Source organism: Ambystoma mexicanum, chromosome 3p (genome assembly GCF_040938575.1).
Source record: "Ambystoma mexicanum isolate Mex_15411 chromosome 3p, UKY_AmexF1_1, whole genome shotgun sequence".
In the NCBI taxonomy this organism is placed as follows: Eukaryota; Metazoa; Chordata; class Amphibia; order Caudata; family Ambystomatidae; genus Ambystoma; species Ambystoma mexicanum.
In genome coordinates, this window is record NC_090925.1 from 1,196,376,162 (window position 1) to 1,196,399,929 (window position 23,768).

The 23,768-nt window shown below is 43.5% G+C and overlaps 1 protein-coding gene across 3 annotated transcripts in view; it reads left to right on the top strand.

The window, feature by feature from the left end:
* SPOCK1 (SPARC (osteonectin), cwcv and kazal like domains proteoglycan 1) overlaps positions 1 to 23,768 on the top strand; it is a 3,006,883-nt gene that overhangs the window by 2,095,662 nt on the left and 887,453 nt on the right. For all 3 annotated transcript variants that reach the window (XM_069652611.1, XM_069652609.1, XM_069652610.1), the window contains one exon: positions 719 to 833. In XM_069652611.1, the coding sequence (XP_069508712.1) occupies positions 719 to 833 (115 nt within the window). The remainder of the gene's footprint in view (positions 1 to 718; positions 834 to 23,768) is intronic.

Consider the following 23,768-nt stretch of genomic DNA (forward strand, 5'->3'; position numbering starts at 1 on the left):
GGACTGCTATGTGTTTTATGCAGTTCCTTGCAGCCACAACAGTATACACTCTCCCGACACACCTGCAGACCATTAACACCACAGCCCACGTCTTTCCCAGGGCATACTAATCTCTCATATTATTGAAACATAACATAAACAAATGGAATCCCAGCAGGATCTCAAACATGTTGTTCCAGTATTCCTTATAAGAATCTACAGATGTGATAATGGATTCCTTTCTGTTGCTGTTTCTGCATCACTTTGTCATTAAAAGGAACACATTCATACTGTCAAATATGAAAACGCATCTTCTGCCATTGTAAATGGGTTTCACTTGCTAACAACAGCAACACCACCATGACATTTCACAAGCTAGTCTCTCAGTTTTCATTGTTCGCACAGGTTTTTTTGTTTTGTTGTCGTGTACTGATTTACCCAGTCACCATCTGATTGTTGCATGGGCGGCTATGGGGAATATTTCTAATAACTTAAAGATGTATATATAAACTTTTGACTGTTCTATATAAACTATTGTGTTGTTCAGTTCTTTTGGTACCAACATTTGTTAAACCTTCCTTTAAACCTTACTTCTGCCATCCTTCACTTACTTTGAGTACAACATAATGCCGCTATTTTTTGCAAGCTCTTTTTTTCAGGAGTTTAAATTATTGGTGATTTGTAAAAGAAGTGTTAGAGAGCTAGTGCATGATAGACTTTGTTTTATTTCACATTACAGTGCAAATTGGAGTTCCATTCCTGCACGTCAGGCAAAATGATCACAATGCGCTGTGAAGGTCCATGCCCATGTCTTCCTGCACATGAAAATCTGAAACGCAAAGCAGAAAAGACTGGTAAGTGTCCTTATTTCACGGCAATCGGCTAGAATGAGAGCGTTTTGTTTTTTTTATATTCATTATTGAAAGGTATTGTCTTGGGGCCTACAGATATTTGATGGCCACTTCACAGCGCTAAGTGATTAAGTGGATGGGTCTGGCTGGTGAGAGGAAGAGACAAGGGACACAAAAGCTGTTAGCATTATGCACCACTGCCACAAATCATAGATTGGTACACGTGTTTGTATTATGATTGACATTTCCTTAGGTACATATAGCTGCCTATGCTGAATGGATTGTAGTTGCCTGAGTAATTTGTAGTACAATGAATCTTTTTTTTCTTATTATTCCTTTAGTGTCTTTAGTTTCTTCCATGCTACCGGTTCAGCGTTTGCCTCAGACCTAGACATTAACTGATGGACGTATGTTGGCAGCCACAATTCGTATCACATGTTGCAAGGGTTTGTAATGAGGGAGACAATTGCTCGAGTATGTATCATAGTAGTGACCGACTGCTTTGTGCACTCTGATTGGCAGAGTCGGTACCCAGCCGGGTAGGACTTACCTCTGTGAGGGACACATGCCGTGTCCCTCGCTGTTCCTTTCCTTTCTCTGTATGGCCATCATGGAAAAGGAGAAGGGACTAGATATAGTCCCTTCTCCCCAATACCTGGAGGCCATTGTTTTCTTTTTTTTCTCTCGAGCTGAGAAATGGTGGCAACACCGTCTCTCAACTCAAGAAAAATTGCTACTAGTATGCCGCGCCGGTACAACATGCCGGGGTCCTAACAGCAATAGAACCCTCGTAGGGAGGGGGGGCATTACCAGTTGGATAATAATCCCCTCCTTGGGTTCTATTGCTTCATTGTTGATCTGGTCATTTCAGACCCTCCGCTCTTTCTTGCCATTCTATTGTGGATGGCCTGCAGCTGTTATGTGCAGTCCTGACCAGGCTAATATAAAACATACCGTAGTAGTGATTATTGGTGATTAAGAGGTCTTGTAAACTAGTTCCAACATATGCGGCTGATAACATGAGGACGATTTTAAAAAGTACGTTGAATTTGGGATGAGGGTTTTTTCATCATTGCATTCACTCGAAGGACGAACAATAATTGCACTCCACTGGCCTACGAGAAACATATCGTGATTTAGGAGTCGATGTGACTGACGCTGCGTAGAACCATGTCATATTGACTTTATTTTTTATTGGCAAATCAATGGGGGAAAGTACATGATTTGTGTATCAATTTTTTTAAAATATGAATTGAACTTTTGATATGAATTGATGTTTAAAGTTGTCACATGAACATTTAATAATTGCAATTTTGTGAAGTATGGGGTATAGTATATTTGTGTAACATTGTGTTTTTGAATAGTATAATAAAGTGATTTTTGTATTTTGTAAGGAATCCGATCCCAATTGGAAGAGCTATTATTTGGTTTAAACTGTGAAGACACGAGTAGTGACATTTGCCCTAGGATCCTTTCTTGGTGTATTGATCAATAACTCCACTCCCACATTTCTGGTATTCAGTGCCAATGCCCTTTAAACTCCCGCCTGCAAAACGTACGGGCCTGGAGATCTAACCTGTAGAAAAAGGCTGTGAATTTTAAACAATTGTCCTTATTCTAAATACCAGATGGAAACAAAGAATGATTCCCCATATTTAAGCATGTTGGTTGTTTATAAGGTAAAACAATTATTGTGAACAAAATGCACATTTGATGGTAACAATAGGGCATGCTTCTGTGGACGATTTTTATTATGATATTTTGGGAGACGATGTTTTGTCTGACTTATTCAATTGTTCATTTACAATAAGACCTTTGGTAATCACTGGAAGTCCACCACTGACTTTCCAAACCAATTGAGTTGCAAATACATGTGCAGAACCAATTAGCCTCCCAAAGTATTTCAGTGTCAGCTTAATATTACATCATTAAAGTGGTATATTTAAACACGCATTAAAACTATACGGGAATATATTGATTCGAAGATTAGCAACATCGAAGAGATTGTATAGGAAAACGTGGGTGAGGAAAGGCAAGCTAGGTAAGTCGTTGGGACAAAATGGCCTGGACTTTAACTTCTATTTCATGAGACTATTCATAGGTCATCGGATAGAGTGTTCGTATGAGTGTTACAGGCTGAATATATTGTATTGACATTTCACTTTTTAAATCCCGTCAGAGTTTTCTACATTGGGGTGGGTGACTGAGCCAGCTGACCGCTAACTAGGAATCCAAGATGAGCACATCTAGTGCTTGACCATTAGAATGATTCGCCGAAACAAAGAGCCACAGATCGTCCACGCACAACTGACTTCCATTTTGCAGATATCACTGGGAGGAGTTGCACATATGTGTAGGTGGAAACATTTGGAAAACACCATGTCCTTCCCAGGAGCAGAAGGACATTGGGCAGGTATGCAGGGCATGTGACTCAGTTCCTTATTAGGGAGAGAGGGTTGATTGTTGAAGGCAGACTGAGCTTAACACCCACTGTGCCTTCCACAGGCATCAACAGCATTGAGTCAATGGGGAGATAGTGGCGTGGAGAGCCTTGCAGAGCTGAGCAGTCACACCTTTTATCCTGCCTTATGTGGAAACAGTACCATGGGACCATCCAATCAGTTATTTATGATAATTTGTCCTATTCTATCAGAACATTACGATCTGGCTATATTGTAGCAACGTCCAGGCTGTCTTGTCTGGCCAGCAGCTCAGCTGTGCGACGCGGTAGAGAACAGTGACAAGAATATTACAGTCATCATGGCAGTAATGCTGATGTACAATTATACTTTCTAAACTATGTGCCAGCCATGCCAAACAGACGTTGTCAGAAAATGCAATTGATTTGCATGTAACAACGTCTTGCGTATAAATGTATTCCAGTCTCTAGATATTTTGACGGTCTGTTTTTCTTTTGTTTATTTTGGGAATGCCACTATGCAACTTGAGTTGATCTCTCCCTTGTGGAGGCAGGATGTCGTGGGAATCGGCATCATATAAAGAATGCAAAAGCAGGGAAACCTTTGGAATGCCAAATGCAGACTCAAAGGCACCAAAAAAAAAAAGAGTAGCTACGGATTGTCCTGCAGCACCTGCACAGCATTTTGCAGCGGAACATTTCAACAAGCTAAAATGTGGTCAGAGAGGATGGGTAGAGAGTAAACACTGATGGATGGGGGGGCTGGAAGATAGGGTATATGGGTGGGGGAAGACGGGATATGTGGGTCCGACCAGTATACAGATTTATATCAAATTCTTTATATCAAATGTCCATCTATCGAATGTTTTATATTGAAAACCTTTATAATGAATGCATTTAGGGGTGCGGTAAAGGGTTAAGTATTTTTGGGAAACGGATTGGGATGGGTTTTTAGGGGTTGGAAATGGGGGTTTGTGGGAAGACCCACCCCGAAAAAAGAAAAAAAAGAGTGCATTCACTATAAAAGTTTTCAATATAAAATATTCGAGATATGCGCATTCAATATGCAATATTTCGATATAAAGACATGTAACCGGTCCGACTCCCATATCAATGCAGTGGACCAGGACAGCCAATAACATGTCATCCATCCATAATGCCATCATATGCATGGCTTAGTAACCATGCAGCAACGTATGACCCCACATGTGCAGTTACTGCCATCATACGCCACATGCGTATCCAAAAGCAGGAGGAATGTACCATACACAACTTCAAATAGATAAATGAATGCATGCGTGATCATGCAGGGAATCATTCACTACGTTGTGATAAATATCTTTCACTCTTCCAGTACAGCAATGGATATTTGCTCGATAATGTGACTAAAACCTGATTTTGATCATTCTGATTTTAGATTTGCTTATTGCTCAACTCAACATGTTTTCCCAAAATAAGCCTAAAAAAGACAAACATGTCCTTACTACCCAACAACCTGCCAAATCAGTGTGTGTTTCAAGATGTCCCTTTTTTGTTTTTAAATGTCTGCATCTTTACAAGGTCACAGAACTTACAGTAGACAGCAGGTTGGCACTACATAAAATGAGGAGGGCACATGTGGCTCATGAGTTCCAGGGAACGTGGAAGAGGAGAACTCAAATGGTGGGCGGGGAACGGCGGTGGGGGAGCTGCAGATGTACAGACAGACATCGAGTAACGCACTGCACAGGAACAAATAAATATGTCAAACTATACCACCAGGCTACCATGTCTTCAATACAAACTTTGGAATGCACATGTGGTGCACTCAAGCATTTTAGACAATGACTCTGGCTGTGCACGGCTACTGGCAACAAAAGATGCAAGTGCCAATGGCTGAATACTGTGAGATGACAGAAAATTCATTTCAAGCGCATACATCAACTGCTAAACATGATACCGGGCATAACAGCATTAGCAGTACACGGGTGGGCAAGCAATGGCTGCTCTAATGCCTGTAACTAATACATTGCAACGCTGTTTTGGTGTTTCATTGCAACCATGACGTCATTTTAACAAACATCCTTTCCCTTTATTTCTTTGGATTATGACAGAAGGGTAACAAAAGCATCCGTGTACCTATTTATTCAGTGTACCTCATTAACTAATGAATCCAGCGGGTGGAAAGGGTAAAGTAGATGGATGAACGGATGACGTATGTGGATGAACGGGTGACGTATGTGGATGGAACGGGGGAAACTGGGTATATGAAACGGGCCAAGGATGTGGATGGTTGATGCATAGAGAACAGATAATGTGAAAATGAGCAGACTGGATGATGAAGGGATAACATGTATAGATCGGATGAAATGCATTGATTAGAAGGAATACATAGAACAGATTGTGCTGATAGTGTGCATAGAACTGAGCAAGTACATACATCAGAAGGAATGCATGGAACAGATAGAGAGCACGTAATGGACACTTACCAAAATGATTGGAGAGCCTGGCGCAATATGGGTGCATAAAACGACCAAACTACATAAAATGGCTGGAGTGCATGGAACGGCTGGAGTGCATAGAACGGTTGGAGTGCACGGAACGGTCGGAGAGCATAGAACGGTTAGAGTGTGCTCGATCTCAAGCACCTAAGGTAAACCACCATATTACATCTCCACGCTTATTCTCTTCTTCACACCGCCACTCAACTAGAGCACAGCGATACTATGACACCATTCGGTATAGCTCTTCTCATACCATCACTTGCCTCATACTCCCCATCATCCTAACTAAACAGAGCTGGTTACACACCCTCCAGACTAGGCGTTCTCCTCAGGCTTAACGCGGCCAGAATCGGTCTGGATAACAACCTGCCAGAACGAACCCATACTCTTGATATCCCAACCACCACACCTACCGCTAAGAAGCAGCTATCACAGGAATGCAACATCAGCTGCACACATATCCGGTGCTCACACGTATCTTATGACTCTCTCTCTCTCTCTCTCTCTCTCTCTCTCTCTCTCTACTGACTTGAACTTCGGTTCCTGAGCGCGTTCAACTTACCAGCGCCTTGAGATCATAACAATGGTACATATGGCGCTATATAAATGCAAAATAACATAACTAAGGTTTTTCAGTAACATGTTTGTTTTTTAGTGGTCTTCTCTAGCAATCTTTGTCCATGCTCAGGAGTCACTGTGTCCGAAACACAGCTTTGAGGCATGTATCATGTGCAGTGAACCTTCCTGCACTGGAGATGGCCTCTGATCATGCATAGCCTTTGTCCAGTCAATCGCACCTAGAACAGTGCCCAATGCATATGACTGCAGGCAATGTTTGTGGGCACTGCACCCAGAGTGGTACTTTGAGTGCGCCTTTGGCACAGTGCCCATACCAGCAATTCCTGCAGAGCACAGCTTGCGGTCATGGCCTGTGGGCGCTGTGCCTGGTGCATGAATTTGCCACAAGGAACATACCACTAGGTATGACCTATGACCATTACCATCAGGCACTGTTACTATGTTAATTGAACTAGGACATTGAACATACCAACAGTGTCCACTGTACAGGGCCCATGCCCATATGATTCTATGGGCACAGTGTGGTCTTGAACCATGCTTAGAAGACTGTGCAAATGTGAACAGATCCTGATTGGCATGACCTGGGGCCGTGACCAGTGGAACCTGTCCTGGAGGCATGACTGGAGGTGCATAACATCAACACCCACCCAGGGTGCTCTGTTAGGATGACGGGGAGACATGTGTCTGTGCCACACAGAGAGGTGCTCTCTCAGCAGCAGGTATTCATTTATTTTTGTCCTGAACATCAATAATGTTGGAGATGTACAGATGTCGGGTGAGATCCTCCTCTTCCTTGTTGAACTCCTGGCTGAAGCTGCACTGGTCACCTGGCTACCCTGTGATCTTGGGGCCAGGTCCCTGCCCCACCACTTGCACCCCTTCACTGCCTCTCTGGCATCCCCTGCACTTGGGGACTGGTTTCTGTATCCCTACAGCCCCCTACCAGCACTTGACACTGAGGCCTGCACTTGCCCTTGCAATTGCCACCAGCTGGCCACACTTTCGCTTATTACTTTATTTATTCTATTTATTGTACTGTTGTTCGCATGTACTGCACTGCCCCCTCCCCCCTGGACTTTCCTTTTCCCCTTCCTCTGCACATGCACAATCTCAATGTCACCTGGCCTAGTAAGATCGCTGTCTCTGTCTTCGCTCTGTTCCCGCCCCCTTGCCTTGTTGTGCCTTGAAACACTTGTGTATAGGCGCGTTATAAATGCCATATCATATCATTGAATGGAATGAAAGAACATAGAAATCCCTGTGACAAAACACAGCGACCAGGAGAAGGGAGTCATTCTCCTGTCCTTAATTACATTAGTGGTAGGGTCATATATGTTCGATTTAGACAGTGAACAGACTTATGTTTGGACATTCATCCTCACTGACAAGCACCTTAGTTACCCCACAGATATAGGCAGAGTTTGCCCTTACCTAACTTTAGAATAAATATCATGCTTAAAATGTATGCAAAGAGCTTCCATGTCCTCTCTCTGATCTTCCACAACATGTATATATTTATATGTAATGCTTCTTTTAGATCTGATCACAAGGGACAGTATTAAAAGGGATGCTTATTAGGAGCCCCTTATAAGTCGCCCCAAATGAGACCTCATGAAACTTCCCATAAATGCTTACAGAAGGCTGCGTATATAGTTTGTTTCTCCAAAAACTGTGTTTTATAATGCTTCAATGCTTTCTAAATGTGTCAGAGCAAGCAGAAACATGCAGCACCACCGCCTGCATACTTCCATGTACCCACCCTCTGTCAACCCCTTAGCCAAATTACCCTGAAAAGCCATATTCCTCATATCTGCAGACTGTCCAACCCTGCCCTATGGTGATGCAGATTCCGCAGGTAGCGATATACCCATTTCAACCTTGCATGGTCTGCATGGGAACCACATTGCAGGTGGTGGTCAGCACACATTTTCCAGCCTTGTTTTCATCCAATACCCACTCTGGATTCGTATCACTTGGTCCACGGACTGTCCGTGGTCCCCAATTTCTTTAAATATGTTTTTCCCCACTTTGTCCCACAACTTTATATATATATATATATATATGTTTTTGTTACTTTCGTCTGGATTTTTAACAAACCAACTGTAGATTTCTGCTTGTTCCAGATCTTCGCTTATCTTGCTTGTCTGGCTCACTGTAAATCCGTCCAGTCGGCTTTGCTGTAGGTGATAGAGAACTATGTCCTTTGGTAGGTTTGAATTGGAAACACAATTTTGGGTCCACGTAATAGCTTTACACTCAAATCCACAAGAGTCCCAGAGTATTCTGAATTGAATAAATATCCATACTGGAATATAAGGTGCAGCCTCATTGAACAGCATCAAAGTCATTAGTATCTAAAAAAAAATGATGTACCTACCGGTAGCCCAACTTTAGCAAAACTCTAGGGTTGTGGGGTACATGTGAGCAAGTGTATCCAGTGGAAGCCATTTGGCAAGCAGCGTCTGATAACAGTAAGGGCTGTGCAGCTCCCTCTAAACACATCTGCAGCATTAGAAAAGTATAATAATGATGACAATTTGGTTCTTTCAATACATTAAATTCGCTACTAGAAGTTCATGAATAGCAATTCAGGAGATATGTAAAAACCCATATAATTAAATGTGATTCCACACAAAATGTCGCAGTCACTGTACCAATAAACATTTTCCGTCCACTTTTCAAATGGATTTCATGCAATACATTACATTTTAACTTTGTGGAGAGGTTTTTGTTAAATCTATATCGGATCTCATTAAATGGGAATAAACACAGGATTGTGTGGCGCAAAAGAAAATTAATAAGTACCCGATGCTTGCCTCTATATGCATGCTTTGCTTTAATTAAGCAGGGACCAGAAAATGAGCATGACAACATCAGAAAGACAGGCAATGCACAGGCAGGTTAGCCACTTCTAGGAACTGTTAGATAACACAGCAACATGAACCTGTTCCAGTTCTGCAGCTCATTACCATCACACAACTCATTTACTGAGAGTACGAGTAACACAATGAAATGTGAATGCCGGCAACAGAGCTTCCATCAATAGCTTCCACTTGCAACATCTGAGTGAGGGCACGAAAAGGCCACTGGCATGTTTCCCATATGTAGCTGCTATGTGTGCCATCAATTGCTGCTTGTCACGAGTTTGGAGAGGATGGGGAAATGGCTAAATGACTGGTTTATATTTATCCAACCACACCTGTGACCGTTTCTTCTTCACGTGCATACAATACATGTATGGCTACTGCAGGTCTACATTTCCAATACCTACGAGCCCAAACTTAAAAATAAATATATATTATTGAAAAGTGGCATAGCATTACATTTGGGGGCCCCCTGCCAGTCATACTGAGGGCACACCTCCCACCCCCACAGCTCTGCAACAAATCTCACGGGTGGCACCACACCCTGGGCCAGCCTAGATTACCATGTATGCAAAATACACACAAACGTGATGCTGGCGGGGTACATTGCACAATGCACTAGGGGAAAGATATCAATGTGTTTTAATGCATTATACAGCACACTTTCTGAGAAGAATTGTCTAAAAAGCCAGAGAGTTTGCAATTGTTCTGTAGGGTATCATCAATCCAAAAATCCAATACATGCAAGTGACCAACATTACACAGGAATGCTTGAATTAATTGAATGCTTTGCTATTAAAAATATCATGACAGAATGAAAACATGTCCACCTGGCTGTACAATGTAGACCATTCTAGACACGTAATAGCATATTACAGAAAAGCATGCCAGGACACATTTATACATACCGAGGGCCCCATCCTAAACTGGCTGTTCAGCACTGAAAAGGTTGTTAAACGCGTTAACAACCTTTTCAGTACTTAAGACCTATTCTAAAGGTGTTGCATTCTTCCAAAGTCGGTATGAATGCGTCACTTTCAGAATATAGGTGGCGGTTTCTAGTATGGGTGGGAAACCAACCTAGCAACTGCCACATTCTTTACATGCCACTTAAAACAGGTATTCTTGTGTCACTCCTCCACTTTTAAATATGCGCTAACGTGGCACACAAATACAATACCATTTTGGTGCCAGTGTTGTGCAGGAGTGCCACAGGAAGTCAGTTGCAGTGCAGGTGGGCGGCCAATTATAGTGTTTTGGGACAGTACTTAAAAAAATGTAATCAATATAAATAAAAGACATTAAAAAAATGTGATGCACAAATACAGCACAGACAAATGTCGCATTTCATGCTGCAGTTCTGTGGTGGAAGGAGGGAACAGATCCCTCCTTCTACCAGAGTACTGGAGCATGGAATTGGACAGTAGAGTGGCATAAACAGGAATTCCCTTCTATGAAAAGTGCTCATGCATAACCGTGTTCTTGGCAGCACTTTTGTAAAATTGCCCAATTATGTTGTTATTTATCAAAAGTGCTACAGAGATTTCTCCATTGAACCCGTTATACCAAAAAACCGGCGCAATGAAGGCAGTGCACTATACTGCGAGGACGCCCAGGCCCACTTGAGAATAGTGGTGGAGCCTGGGTGTCAAGATTTAGCGCAGTGATTTGTGCTCTTTAGCACGTTCAGTGCGCCAACTTGATAGTCGGGCCCCTAGACTGATTACACCAAAATGCCAGTCGAAGCAATAACACTTATGGTTATTTTATCACAGAGGCCCAGAAAAATATACAATGCCACAGTAAGAAACGGCTAGACTGGCAGCACTCAAATGCCAGTCTAGCCAGGTAATTACATTTTGCATGACTGGTTTAACAGAGATGCCCAGTTAAAAAAACTCAAACCAATCCAAGAAATGCCTAGACTGGCTGTACCAAAAGACCTCTCTAGTCACTAATACCACATGTCATGCCTGCTTAGCCTGGACATGGATGAACATTATGATTTATCGTTCAAGCACCCCTCCCCACATACATCCCCTCTCCCTCCAACTCCTGCCCCAAACCCAACACCACAGCCCAGAATTACCTACACGTCCCTCTTTCTTGTGCAAGTGCTGATGCATGAGGCCTCCTGTTTCATAGTTAAGTACTGAGACAAGGACGAGTGGGACTAGAAGTAATGAAGATTACAGTTTACTAAGCCAGGTATTACCTCCTTGTCCCTCTGCCTCATCCCAGTACTTGTGTAGGAAGCGAAATGCCTCACACACAAGTACTGGGACAAGGAAAAAAAGGGCCAAGAGTAATGAATAATACCAATAATTAATCAAGGCATTAAAAACAAGCAGTGACGCAACACAATTGAGCGGACTGGGCTTCAGTCCCCCCAACCCCCCATCCAATGTTTGGGTTAAGTTGACTTGACCTGGCTGACAAACAGAGCTGTTGCTGGACAGAACAGGACACAGATGCACATGGGTTTTTCTATTAACAAAGGCCCGGCAATTACTTACATAAATCATTTCACTGTTAGTACCTTTCATTCAAATGCATAATGTTTTAGGCAATTGAAATCATGATGTGGATTTAGTACGTACATGCCAACGGAGTGATTGGAAGGGAAGAGATGGGACAGAAAAGCAATCCTTCTCACATCAGTCCATAATTGGGTGCTTTCAGTCTTAAAACAGAGAGTTACTGCGTGTAACATTGAAGTTGCACAAGAATAGTCTCATTAGATTGCATAAAGAAGTTAGATGCTCCCACACAAATAAGTGCACCCTCCCCCACCACACGTGAAGTTAGCGCCTCTCTCAACATTTGAAGACTTAACCCCCTCCACCCCATGAAATGTAGGTTTTGTTGAGCCCCTGAACACAAGCACACACACCATTCACCATACAGACACACGCACACCCAGCCACCCAAACCCAGCCACCCATACATTTAAGTGTGCACCCTTTCAGCATACAGGCACACCCACTCAGCCACCCATACATTAAGTGTGCACCCTTTCACGATATACTCACACAGGCACACCCAGGCATCCACCCATACATCATGCAAATTACATTATTTACATATATACACACACATAAGCGCACGCACACACATTTAAAGAAAATACATTTTTGTACTTTTAATCCATTGATCCAGGGAATAAGGCTTGCAGCTCCCTGCAGAAGACAGGAACGCTTGTTCTCGTCATCTGGAGAGGATCTGGAGGCCCCCTTGTCATGGGGTGGAGGGGAGCCATATTACTTCAAAGAGAAATGGCTTCATGACTTCAAAAGCCATTTAATAATAATAAGAAAAAACTATTCTTTTTTTTTTTTTGTAAATTCAATTTCTTTTTAAGTCAGAGGGTGCCTCCTCCCAGGACATGTGGTGGCAGGGGCCCTTTCACCACGGGGGCTCTGAGGACCCCCACTATGCCAGTGTTATTGAACTTCCAGCAGACCAAGTGCCGCAGTTCATTCTTCCAAAACATACTCGCCACCAATCAGCCCAAATCACACATTTTGAAAGTAGAACACTCCCTCACCAACACTCCCTCACCAAAGCCTTTCCTTCCTGAACACGCTCCCTTTGAACCTCAGACTGAAAAACCTCTGCGTGACGTTCAGAATTGCTCTGAAACTTCTTAACTTCCATGATGCTTATGGACTATAGACACATATTATTCTGTGTCTTCCCCTGCCCCCCACCCAAACCTGGTCCGCTAACACTTTGAAATGACCTCAATATATGAACTTGCAAGGGTAAACCTCCCCACATTTTACTAAAAATGCAGGGATGACATGGAGTTTTAACTTGTGGTCATATAATTGGCCCAAGCCATATTTAGATGGTAGGACGTCCTTTCATCGCCTGCCTTTTCATCCCCAGGCTTTTCAAAGTGCACATTCCATCAAATGTGCTCATCGAATTTTTTAGGGGGGATGGGAAAGGGCAGATAAGGGTTTGGATGGGTGGGCAATGGCAAAAAATAGGTGTGGGAGGGGGATTTGGGGGGTACCCCCTCCCAAAAAACAGGAAAAAAAAAGAAAAAACAATGAGCACATTCAATGGAATGCGCACGTTTAAAAGCCTGGGGATGGAAAGTCAGCCGATGAAATGACATGGAACCATTTAGAAAACCATTGATTTCTCACACATTAACGTAGTCTCTATTTTTAAAGTGTTGCATGCGCACATCCTTTCATAATCCGCACTGGGATGATAGCTCAGGGGCAACTCGTGGGTCTTGGAATCAAGACAATGCTGAGCAGCACGGGTTTGATACCCAATCTTGCACTTAGAGGTTGGAGTCTGGCATGATGTTTTAGGTTCTTGCATGCATTTATAAGGATGTCGTTGTTATCTTGTCAACATATATTCTTGAATAATTTAACCAACGTTTCACCTGCCGTTTAAAAATTAAAAGCAGAGTTTACGTTGGAACCTTTCTGAACACATGGGTACTTTTCACACTATAAAGTGATTATTGATAAGATGCAATGTTGCTTTGCCATCCGCCGACATCTTTGTTTGTACATTCGGGCGTTTCGTTATTTTAGTGTAACAAGGGAGATCTTTTTCGTGACTGCATAGTTTAATTATTTAAGTAAGGTCTTCAGTGTTTCGTGTTGCAAATGTACAATCCTGCAGAAGCAAGTTTGTGTGCTTTGAAATAAAAACAGCAAGTACCAGAATCCAACGTGTAGCCTTCTCAGACATGGCTGTGGTAAAATTGATGGCTCTGCTTCTGCTAGCCTTTGCATTTTCACATCACATTATTTGATGGAAACGAAAAAAAAATATACTACGAGGATACAAAGTGTTGTGCTGTAGTTGGCTTAGGGGATCATATATGACATTAGTACCCGGCGAGGGTAAATGAGCTTGTCACAAGCAATCTCATTGGCCCTCGCTCGGGCCTTATCTCGCCGAGAAGAGTCTGAAGCCTCTGCTTCACCGCTGCCGCTCTGTGGTTCCTTTGTGACTGACCACCATGGAAAGGGAGAAGGGACTATGTGTAGTCCCTTCTACCGATCCCCACCGGCCATATTTTCTGCTTTATTTTTCTCGAGTCGAGAAATGGTTGCAGCAACGTGCCGGGGTACTAATGGCAATATGATCCTCAGAGGGGGGCCATTACTGGTCGGATAATGACCACAAGGCTCCGTCAAAGCTTCTAACCATGGCCGGGGGACATTACCCAACTGGTAATGGCCGCCCTCCTCTGGTCATATTGCCTAATTAACTCATAGTGAAGTTATGGGCATTTCTTCCAACTGTCAATGAAACTGCAATGCAAGATGGCTCTTTATGGGCTGAAGATATTGAACTCTCATTGGCTGTTGTACCCGAGCATTCTGTTTCCATGTTTCTCCTCCTTTGTTGCTTTATTTTCTAGATTTAAGATGGCATTAGTTATTTTTTACTTGCTTTCATGAATTGCGACCGAAAAATAAATCCCATTGTGTTTGACATTTCTTTCGCTCTGATGCAGAGCCGGTGCGGCTGTTCTTTTCTATAATTCCATCTCCGATCCATTAGGAGGCATCAAATGCAAGGCTTGGAATGAAAGCATTTTACCCTGAAAAGGGCTCATGGATAAACACAGGTGCATCTTTTCTTCCCTCCCACAGAGCAGCCCATGAATGAAGGGTTGAGTCAGTCCTCGCCGAATGATATTACCAGCTTTGTTTTGCTTAGTAAGTGTGCTGTGATCAAGCCACAATAGATGGCCATTTGGAAGGCACTATTAGCACCTTAATGGGACATGACGAGGTAATTAGCTTCTTAGAAAACACTGCGTAATTAGACAAGAAGTCATTTCAATGCATGTGAATATGCAATAATGAGCTTGGTGCCAAATCTGATGTTTTTGAATAATTTTGCAAACCATTTCTATCATTAAGAAATCGCTGTGCGGAGGATTGTCAGGTTTTGTGCCGCCAACAAAAGACCAGTAGCAAGATCCTTGTGTCAGGACACCTGGATCCACATCAGTCCAAGTAGAGTGTCCTGGCTAGTTTGAGGCTCGCATAATGCATCTTTGGGAAGAATTGAATGGATATTTGTTGAACACCCGTCCCCAACAGACATCAAACTCCCGAATACTACAACAGTGGCGGAGCCGGGTTTTGATGCCAGAGGGTGTGGAGGGGGTGGGAGCTCCTCCGGGGGAACCAGCAAAAAGCAGCATTACATCCTGGTTTGATTAATATTCCGGGGGTGGGGACATGGATATATGTATTTGATCTGAATCTTGGCATTGCAATGTCTTTGCCTTTGGAAGGTGTAGGAATGAAACAATAATGACAACTCATCTATTGGAGGACAATTGTCCATTGTTTTGAGTATTTATTTGTCACATTATTAAATAGACATGTGTTAAGTAGTCAGATGGACCAAGCAAAACATGTAGGCATCTGAATATAGACATCTTTGTTCTATGTCTTTAAAAAAAAGACTAACATATCCTGCAGAAGGCAAAAGAAACTCCTTCGTGCCCGAGTAGCGTTCAGAAGTGTTGGCATTGTGAATGCGAGTGGCTCTGTGGCATGGGGACCCTGAGGGCAGGTCAGTGTGTCCACACCGATCGTGACTGAGGAATATGCTACCCGAATGCTCGGCTTGTTGCCTGAGTGATGTCTGAACATTTCTGATTCACAAAGGGTCTGGTTACGGTACATGTGATCACTGCTACTTTTGAATGTATACTACTACATCAAGCCCCTCCACAATCTGCACCTGACTCCAGGGGTGGTGCTCCGAAACAAGGATGCTGCAGTGTTATGGGGAAAATGATAACATGTGTGCAGCTAAATTCCGAATCCTCTGAGCTGTCTCGAGGTATGGGTGGAAATTAATTAACTTAGCCAAAATAGGTCAAAATCAAAGCTCTATTAGTGAAATGCGCACTGACTGAACACGCAGCTCTTCGAATTGACTGGTACTCCACTCTTCCATCTCTGAGCCTTTTCTCCCTGTCAAAATCAGTAGGCGCCACTTTAGACTCCCTAGATCCATGGCATGGAAAGGTCTCCCGTCTCCTGGGGCAGGTCCATCACTATCTCATCCGACTCTTGCCTCACACTGCTAAGAACATTCAGGCCATGGCTATAATCTGGACACTCCATGCAGCATGTTGCTCCCAGCGCGTAGGCTCACCCTACCGTCATCCTCTCCTGACGTGTTTCCCTCGCGTCCTGCTGTATTCAGATGACCTCCCCTGCGGGAGTGCATGAGTGCCTGCGTGCATGTGTATGCGTCTAAGATGTACGGGTGCCCGAGGTTTTACCTAAGCAGGCATGTATATGCATGTGTGTGTCCAAACAAGACTTGGTGATCCAACACGGTTACAAACAAGCACACTTTTAGCCCTACTGTGGCAAACATGTCATGGAACTATAGTGACAAATGTGGGGAGGTTTGACCAAAATGTTTCCTACTGTGACCAAATGCAATTCCCATCCTACCCAAAACCTTGGAATGGAAAGTTCAGGTTGTGGCAGCAATGACATATCATTGGAGGTCATGTCAAGCTATGCTATAGGTCGAGAGAGCACCTCACCTCACTGTTGACACCCAACCCCAGAATCGGGTGTCTGGAGTTGTTGGTACTAAGCATAGACCTGCTGGTGGGACCACACTGATATTAAACTGGACATTTCTCCCATGATAAGACACAGAGGGATAACTGTAATTTGACACCCCAATGTGTGGTCACCATCCAAAAGATCCGATTATTGGTTGTTCTACAGTCGCAGTAGAGGGGCATTGTTTCAAATCAGAAACAACACATGGCTCATAGTCATTGACACGAATGCACATACTGTGAAAGGGCCTCTAGGACCTGCACCATGTTCCCAGCACTGAGTCCAGACATCAAAGTATAGTTTAAGGATGTTAATTAAACACATACTGAAAAGACAAGGTGTAAGGCTGCTTGCGAACCACAGCAGAATAATGAGCCAGGATACTGGGGTAGCTCAGGGCTCAAATAGAGCCATCACTGGTCAACGCTGCTGTCTTTCTTGGTGTACAGCATATGTATATTGTAATTATAACCAATGTTGTTTTAATATGTAATCACGTGTTCTATTGTATTATATATGTCTGTCACTACGCCCTGATACCTCAGGGTTTGGGCGTGCAATAAATGTAATAAATAAATATGAAGGTGAAGTGCTTGGTCAGACGTATGGGCAGGGTAATAATGGAAACTTGTCATAGCAAGGGGACATTCCCCCTAGACTGTTTTGACCTCAGACACCACACGCACACTATTTAGTTAATGTTTACATTGCATTGCAAAGCGTTGCAGTTTTTCAATGATTGGACTGTCACCTTCCATGTGAAGCTGCATGTAATGTACACGGGATGACTGGATCATGTACTCTCACAGCTAATGAAGGCCTGGAATGTTGAGTTTTGCCAGACTTTCAGCCCGTGCCACCCCCTAGATGTCCTGCCATGACTCGGCCTGGAGCAACGGTGGAAGAAGGCTGAACTGTTGGAGGCAGAGACAGTGGAGGACCCAGGAGCTATGTGGCAAGATTACCCTTTGGGGATCCATGAGAATTGAGGAGCATCACAGGTTCAGTGACTGCAAGATATCCTCTCCTCATGGGGAAGCATTCCAGTCCTGGGCCGCCGTGGGTGTGGAGTAACACAGTGAGGACAGGGTTGCAGGGATGGCAGCAGGGGTATGGATGGGGCAACAACACCCTCATGAACCTCAGATGAGCAGCGAGTGAACATATAGTGCTTGGTGGGGTGCCCAGTGTTAATCAGGAGCACAGGGTTCCTTTGCATAAACATCTCAGAAAGTGGCTGTCTCCAGCGGAGAGAACAGCAGTGTTGCAGGAGGATGGCAGTGGCACCCGCATCACCATGCTAGATTATCTGCCTGCACTTTCCGTTCCGTGCAACTTCGCTCCATCTGATGATCTGATCACAACCAGTACTGCATGCTCTCTCCTAGGTGGCAGCCCACACCACCATGCTAGATTATCTCTGCACTCTCCGTGCTCCCCAACATCGCTTGGATCGATCTTAATCTGATCTGATCATTCACAACCAGGCGCTGCCTCCGCTGTAGCCTTCACTCTCCTGTCCTCTTGTCTCCACTCTACCCTCAGACACGTCACTGCTCTTATTCTCAGTCAATCAAACTTTGATTCTAGGCCTATCCCCTCTCACACGGTCTGTAAAACAATCACTGATTTACAGCCAGCGCAATCTCCACAATGGTCTGCTGCACTATCCTTCCTTCCACCTGGTTTCTCGATCTGCCTACACCTGGACTCGCCCAAACACCCTTTTATGAATCTGGATCTCACTGCATTTTTATACAGCTCACTTGCTTTGCCTTCCTTTTCCTCCCTCTTCCATTGGGTAAGCAGCTCATCGGACTCCTTGCACCAATCTGGGCGTACTGGTCCCTCTGGTGTTAGGCCACAACACCTGCAGGTTTTAAAACACCTATCTAGCCCACCCCCTTTATGCATATAGCAGGTGAATCAGTCTCACTGGTGCAGGGCTCCATGTCTGGCCTGCTTGCACAGAGAGAAATTGAGTACCCGCCTGTTGTTTAGCTGTGCCTTTTGAATGGTGCTTCTGTTCTTGAATTGTGAGACAGGCAGCCTTTTTTTCAGCAGGAAGCAGTGACTTTCAGTTACTTTATGGCATGGAGTTGGGTAATGAAACAAAGGAACTCTGGCCAGTATAGGGTTTGGCAGGCATTTGGGGGGGATCAACAGTGGTACCACATTTAACAAGAATTGCACATGTAGGGGGGTGCAGAGTCTTGGCACCCCTTATGCCCCCACTTCCCTACTCTGGTGAGCCTCCTGCCCCAGGCTTAGAGGGATTCCCCATTCCCCCAACTAGGGTTCTGACCATGAACCTGGCACATACATACACTCCATTTTTTGAGTGCCTATTTTCATCTGGTTCTCTAGCTCCCTGCCTGTATCTTGAGAAGAAGTCCATGTTTGCCTTATGTTCTATAGTAAATGTGCAGGGTTGAAGGGCTAAAACCACCTTAGAATCTTGGCTTGGTGTCTTTCTTTACAGGCCATCCATATGAGAGAGGTATGATCCATGACCAACTTTAATTTACAGCCCATTAAATAGAACATCATACTGTGGATAACCTGTTTCACAACCGGCCGTTCCAGCTTGACTATGGGGTAATTCTTTGTATATAAATCATTGTTTTTTTGTTCCCTCCTCTTGAATTTGGGATGGATCCACTCCTCAGCCCACAAAAGTATCATCTGTTTGCAGTATGAATTCCTTGGAGACGTTCTGCAGAGCCAGTATCACTCTTTGACACATTAGGGGCTTCAACTTTTCAAAGATGACTTTGGTTTATCTGTCCCAGCCGATGCGATTGGGTGGAATTTTCTAAGTTTGTCCAGTAAGGCTGCCACCAGTGAGGAGAAATTAGGCATGAAGTGTCTATACTATCCCAACATTCCAAGGATGGCACAAATATTGTTTATTTTTAGGGTGGTAGGCTTTCTTGACTGCTTTTACCTTCTAATGATCATCAGCCTACCATTTCCCACTTGGAAGGCCAGATATTTCACAGCTGTTTGAGCGAAGTGACCTTTCAATGGGTTATCGGTAGGTTCTGCTCTTCTGAAGCAGTCACAGATGGGATAGACTTGTTAAACATAGTCTGCCCATATGTTACTGTAGATGACTGCCATCATGATTGGTCCCAGCGAAATTCTGACAAGAATCTATAATTCAGCCCATCAACGATCGAAATGTGGCAGGTGGTAAATGTAGGCTGTGAATTTAACAAATAACTGGCATGGAAAAAGTGATATTCTTTTTAACTTCCTTGTCTAATAGGACTTGCCAGTATCCCTATGTTAAAACTAGTCTGGAAATAAATATGACTTCTCCAGGGTTCTCCACTAGCCGATTGATCCTGGGCACAGAATACAGGACAAATTCGAAAATCTTGTTTAGTCCCTGGAAGACTATGCAGGCAAACCAGGCGTCAGGTTTTGGCACCAGCAACATTGGGGTGATCTTTTAATGACCCTGAAATCTAAACTTTTCTTTAGTTACTGCTTTAAGGATTTTTTTCTGACTCCGGGATGGGGTATGGCTTCAACTGTATTACATTCCCAGGTGGCGACTGGATTTTATGAATGATGCCTTGTACCCTTGATGTTTTAGGGGAGACCACATCAGGATTTGCTGCCAGATATGCCACCATGACTTTGTGATTTGATCTTGGTAGACTTGGAGGGATGCACACCCTATGTGCTTCTGTTGGCATAGGGGTTTCTTGTATATTATCATGAAGTGTCCGCAAAAGAGGGTTGTTATTCCCCCGACATGATGATGTAAGGACCATGCCATCAGGTCAGAAACTTGTTTTATGTAGTGTTCAGGAGGACCATCAATTTATCACCCATGCAGAAGGTCTCAGCTTTGCTTTTTGATTGGCTTGAATGGCTTAGAAAGTAGATCCAACAGACCCTCTGACTTTCTCCATGTACTCTCATGTATTTCATATGATGAATTGGCCACTGGTGTGCTGGTTCTTCCCATTCTTTTTTCATGATGTCAAGTTCATCCTAGGATTTGGCCACCAACCAGTTCAAAAGGAGAAACCCCTTTTGGGTTCTTAGTGGCATGATGTGCATGACTTCCTACATTTTCCCCATTAGTTGGGACACAAAACTGTTGCCATGGTCTGTCAAAATCTCCTTAGGGAATCCCACTTGAGGGAAGACTGGGACTAGTTTCATTAGAATAGACCTTCACTGTGCAATGGATATCTGGTTCAGTAATCCATGATGACTAGAATGTACTTGTTACCTCCCTGGAGAGTTCCAGGGGTCCACCAATGTTCGTACCAATCTGGTGGAATGACATCTCGATGGGTAGTGAAATGATGCTCTTGGTTCATCATCTGGTGAGGTATTCTGGTGAAAGGAACCAACGGCAAATAACTGTTTGATGTGGGCATATACTCCAAACCAGTAGAATTGGCTTAGCACATTTCTCTTTGTCTTCGCTAATCTCATGTGCCTGGCGGTGAGGTTTGAATGGGCTAACTCTAGTGCAGCTTTTTCAAAATGGTCTGGGGACCAGTAGCTGATAATAATTTGTCTGCTCGCCCTTTGGATTTACGTCAACCGTAATCTGTATGGGCTCTCTCTTTAGGCTTCAGTCTGTTCTCCAAACTCCACCTCTGGCCTTTCTGTGTCTTCTGGATCTGAAACCTCTTCAATTTCCAGAACCAGGGTATTTTCAAACACCAGTTGGGCTATGTGTTGTCCAAGCTTTTCAACTAGGCATTCTTCCCAAGAGCCAAGAGGGTGGCTTTCACTCCCCCGCGATAGTCCCCATAAATAACTCATGCTCCCACCCCTAGAGAGTGTTTGTGTGTGCGACCAGAGTTTGGGGTGATTCATCCATACGTGCCCTGAGGAATCTCCACCCGCATACAATTCTTGATCAGGGCCTTACCTCTGGATGAGACTGCCACCTCCTCATCTCCATATAGGTCATATCCAGTGCCATTGGCCATGACACTCATAGGTAATTTAGTGGTCTTTTTGATCAACACTAGTTTTAGCTTCTTTCTGAGATGTGTGAGGCCTCTATATCGGGGTCTAAACAATCCTATGATGACACTATATTTCACACATGGCTTCAAAAACTTTCAGACTTCGAAAGATGGTTCCAAGGTTTGTATTTTTAAAATGATAAAAAGTGTGACTATTATTCTGAACGATCACCTTTCCCATGTAATCCATGAAAGGTTCAGGATTGGCCTATTTGTGTAAACTGGTGCGTGATCATCCAGATAATCAGATTCCCATGCTAGGCAACATCTGTTTCCTGCTGTTGGTATGGCAGCAAATGCACAAATAGTGTGTCTATGCCCTGTCCCACAGTCTAAATAGCTTACAATGTTGTATCAGTGCATCCATATGCACATAGCCCATTAAATCAACATTAGCCAATAGGTAAGATTTACTACAAGAAATGGTCATTCATTTAGTTCAAGAAGTTTTCAATGTGTACTTTGACTTTCTAGTAGCAAAAGCCACATGTGTTTCTACCAGAACGGTCTTCCTCAAGTCTATAACGTATATCCAGTTCTGATTTTCAATTCTCACATGTTTTCTCCAATAGTTACTTCGCTGTGGCAAAATGTTGCCGATATGCTCATGTTTTGGCTGGGACTGTGTTGTGTGATGAATACTGAGGAGTCATCACTGAACCCCAGCCTAGAAACTCCTCGCAGGTGGCCAGAGGAAGGCAGCTGCTACCTGATCCTTAAACTGGGGGTGGAATTATGAGGGAGGATCACATGGGTGGAGATTGCTGTCAGGGGAAAGGGCAATATTCTTCTTCTTGTGAGTATGATGACCCTATTATTCCCAAATATCTAAGGCATGCTGCCACTGTAGCAGTCCCTCTGATGAGACACCTCAAGGAAACTTCTATGCAACAAAACCGAGTACGTTTTGTACATTGGGAATTCCTGAGTCAAATGTGACATCTTCTAATTATCATGATTCGGTCTTAGGTAGAAGTCCTAACCCCAATACCAAAGCACATGTCATTCACATAGCATCTCCTAGTTCTAGCAACCTTCACTTCATAAATCAATAAAAACCCAATAGCATAAAAAACCTAAAACCACTATGGACACCAAGATCCATAGTGCCTATGGTACTGTGATGAGGAGTAAAGAGTTAATGATTTCTAGTTGTAATTCACATCGTCTAAGTGGGACATTTAAATCTGTGAATGATCCCTAGGTGGAGGAAGGAGCAGCAGAGATTGAAGCAGTCAGGAGAGAAACCACAGCTGAAGCAGAACGGTAAAGATCCCATTGGGTGGACTTTTAGGCATATCACCAGTAGAAGTGGTAATTGCCAACAGTGATGTGCATGCAAAAACAGATCAAATTATGCTGTTATGAGTCCCTAAAGGCTTTGGAAGAGCACAATAGTATGCCATGCCTTTGGAATGAACTTCTTAAAGGTCACCACAATATCCTCTTCTTCTGGAGGTAGCAGAAGGGCATTTGTTAAAACTGTTCTCGGAACCACGTTGTACTCAGATAGCATTCCTTGGGAGCAAAAACACATTTTAAAATAATTTTAAAAGTTGCAATAGTCGGCAAAGTAACCAAGTACCTGAGAAGGGCCACTGGTGAGAGATAGCTCCCACCTAAATGTGCATAGTATATGATATCATATAATTAGTAAACTAATGTTTTGGCAGATTATCACACAGAGGAAGCCATGTTCAGATTGACTGGAAATGTATTAAAATCCTTAGATCCAGATATACATTGATCTGGTCCTGGGAAAGGGAAGATGGTGAATTCCATCAACGCACACATTTCTTTCTTAAATGGGAGCTTGGAAAAACTGGAACCGCTGCAACATAAATCCAAGGTGCTTCTTTCTAGCTGTAGCCTTAGCTTGCTTTCCAACCTTTGGCTTGTTTGCCTTTATCCACATGCTGATCACATGGATATCGATTGTGAAGCAAAATGCTTTCCGGTGTGGGGAAAATAATGTCCTGCTAGAAGTGTAGTCTA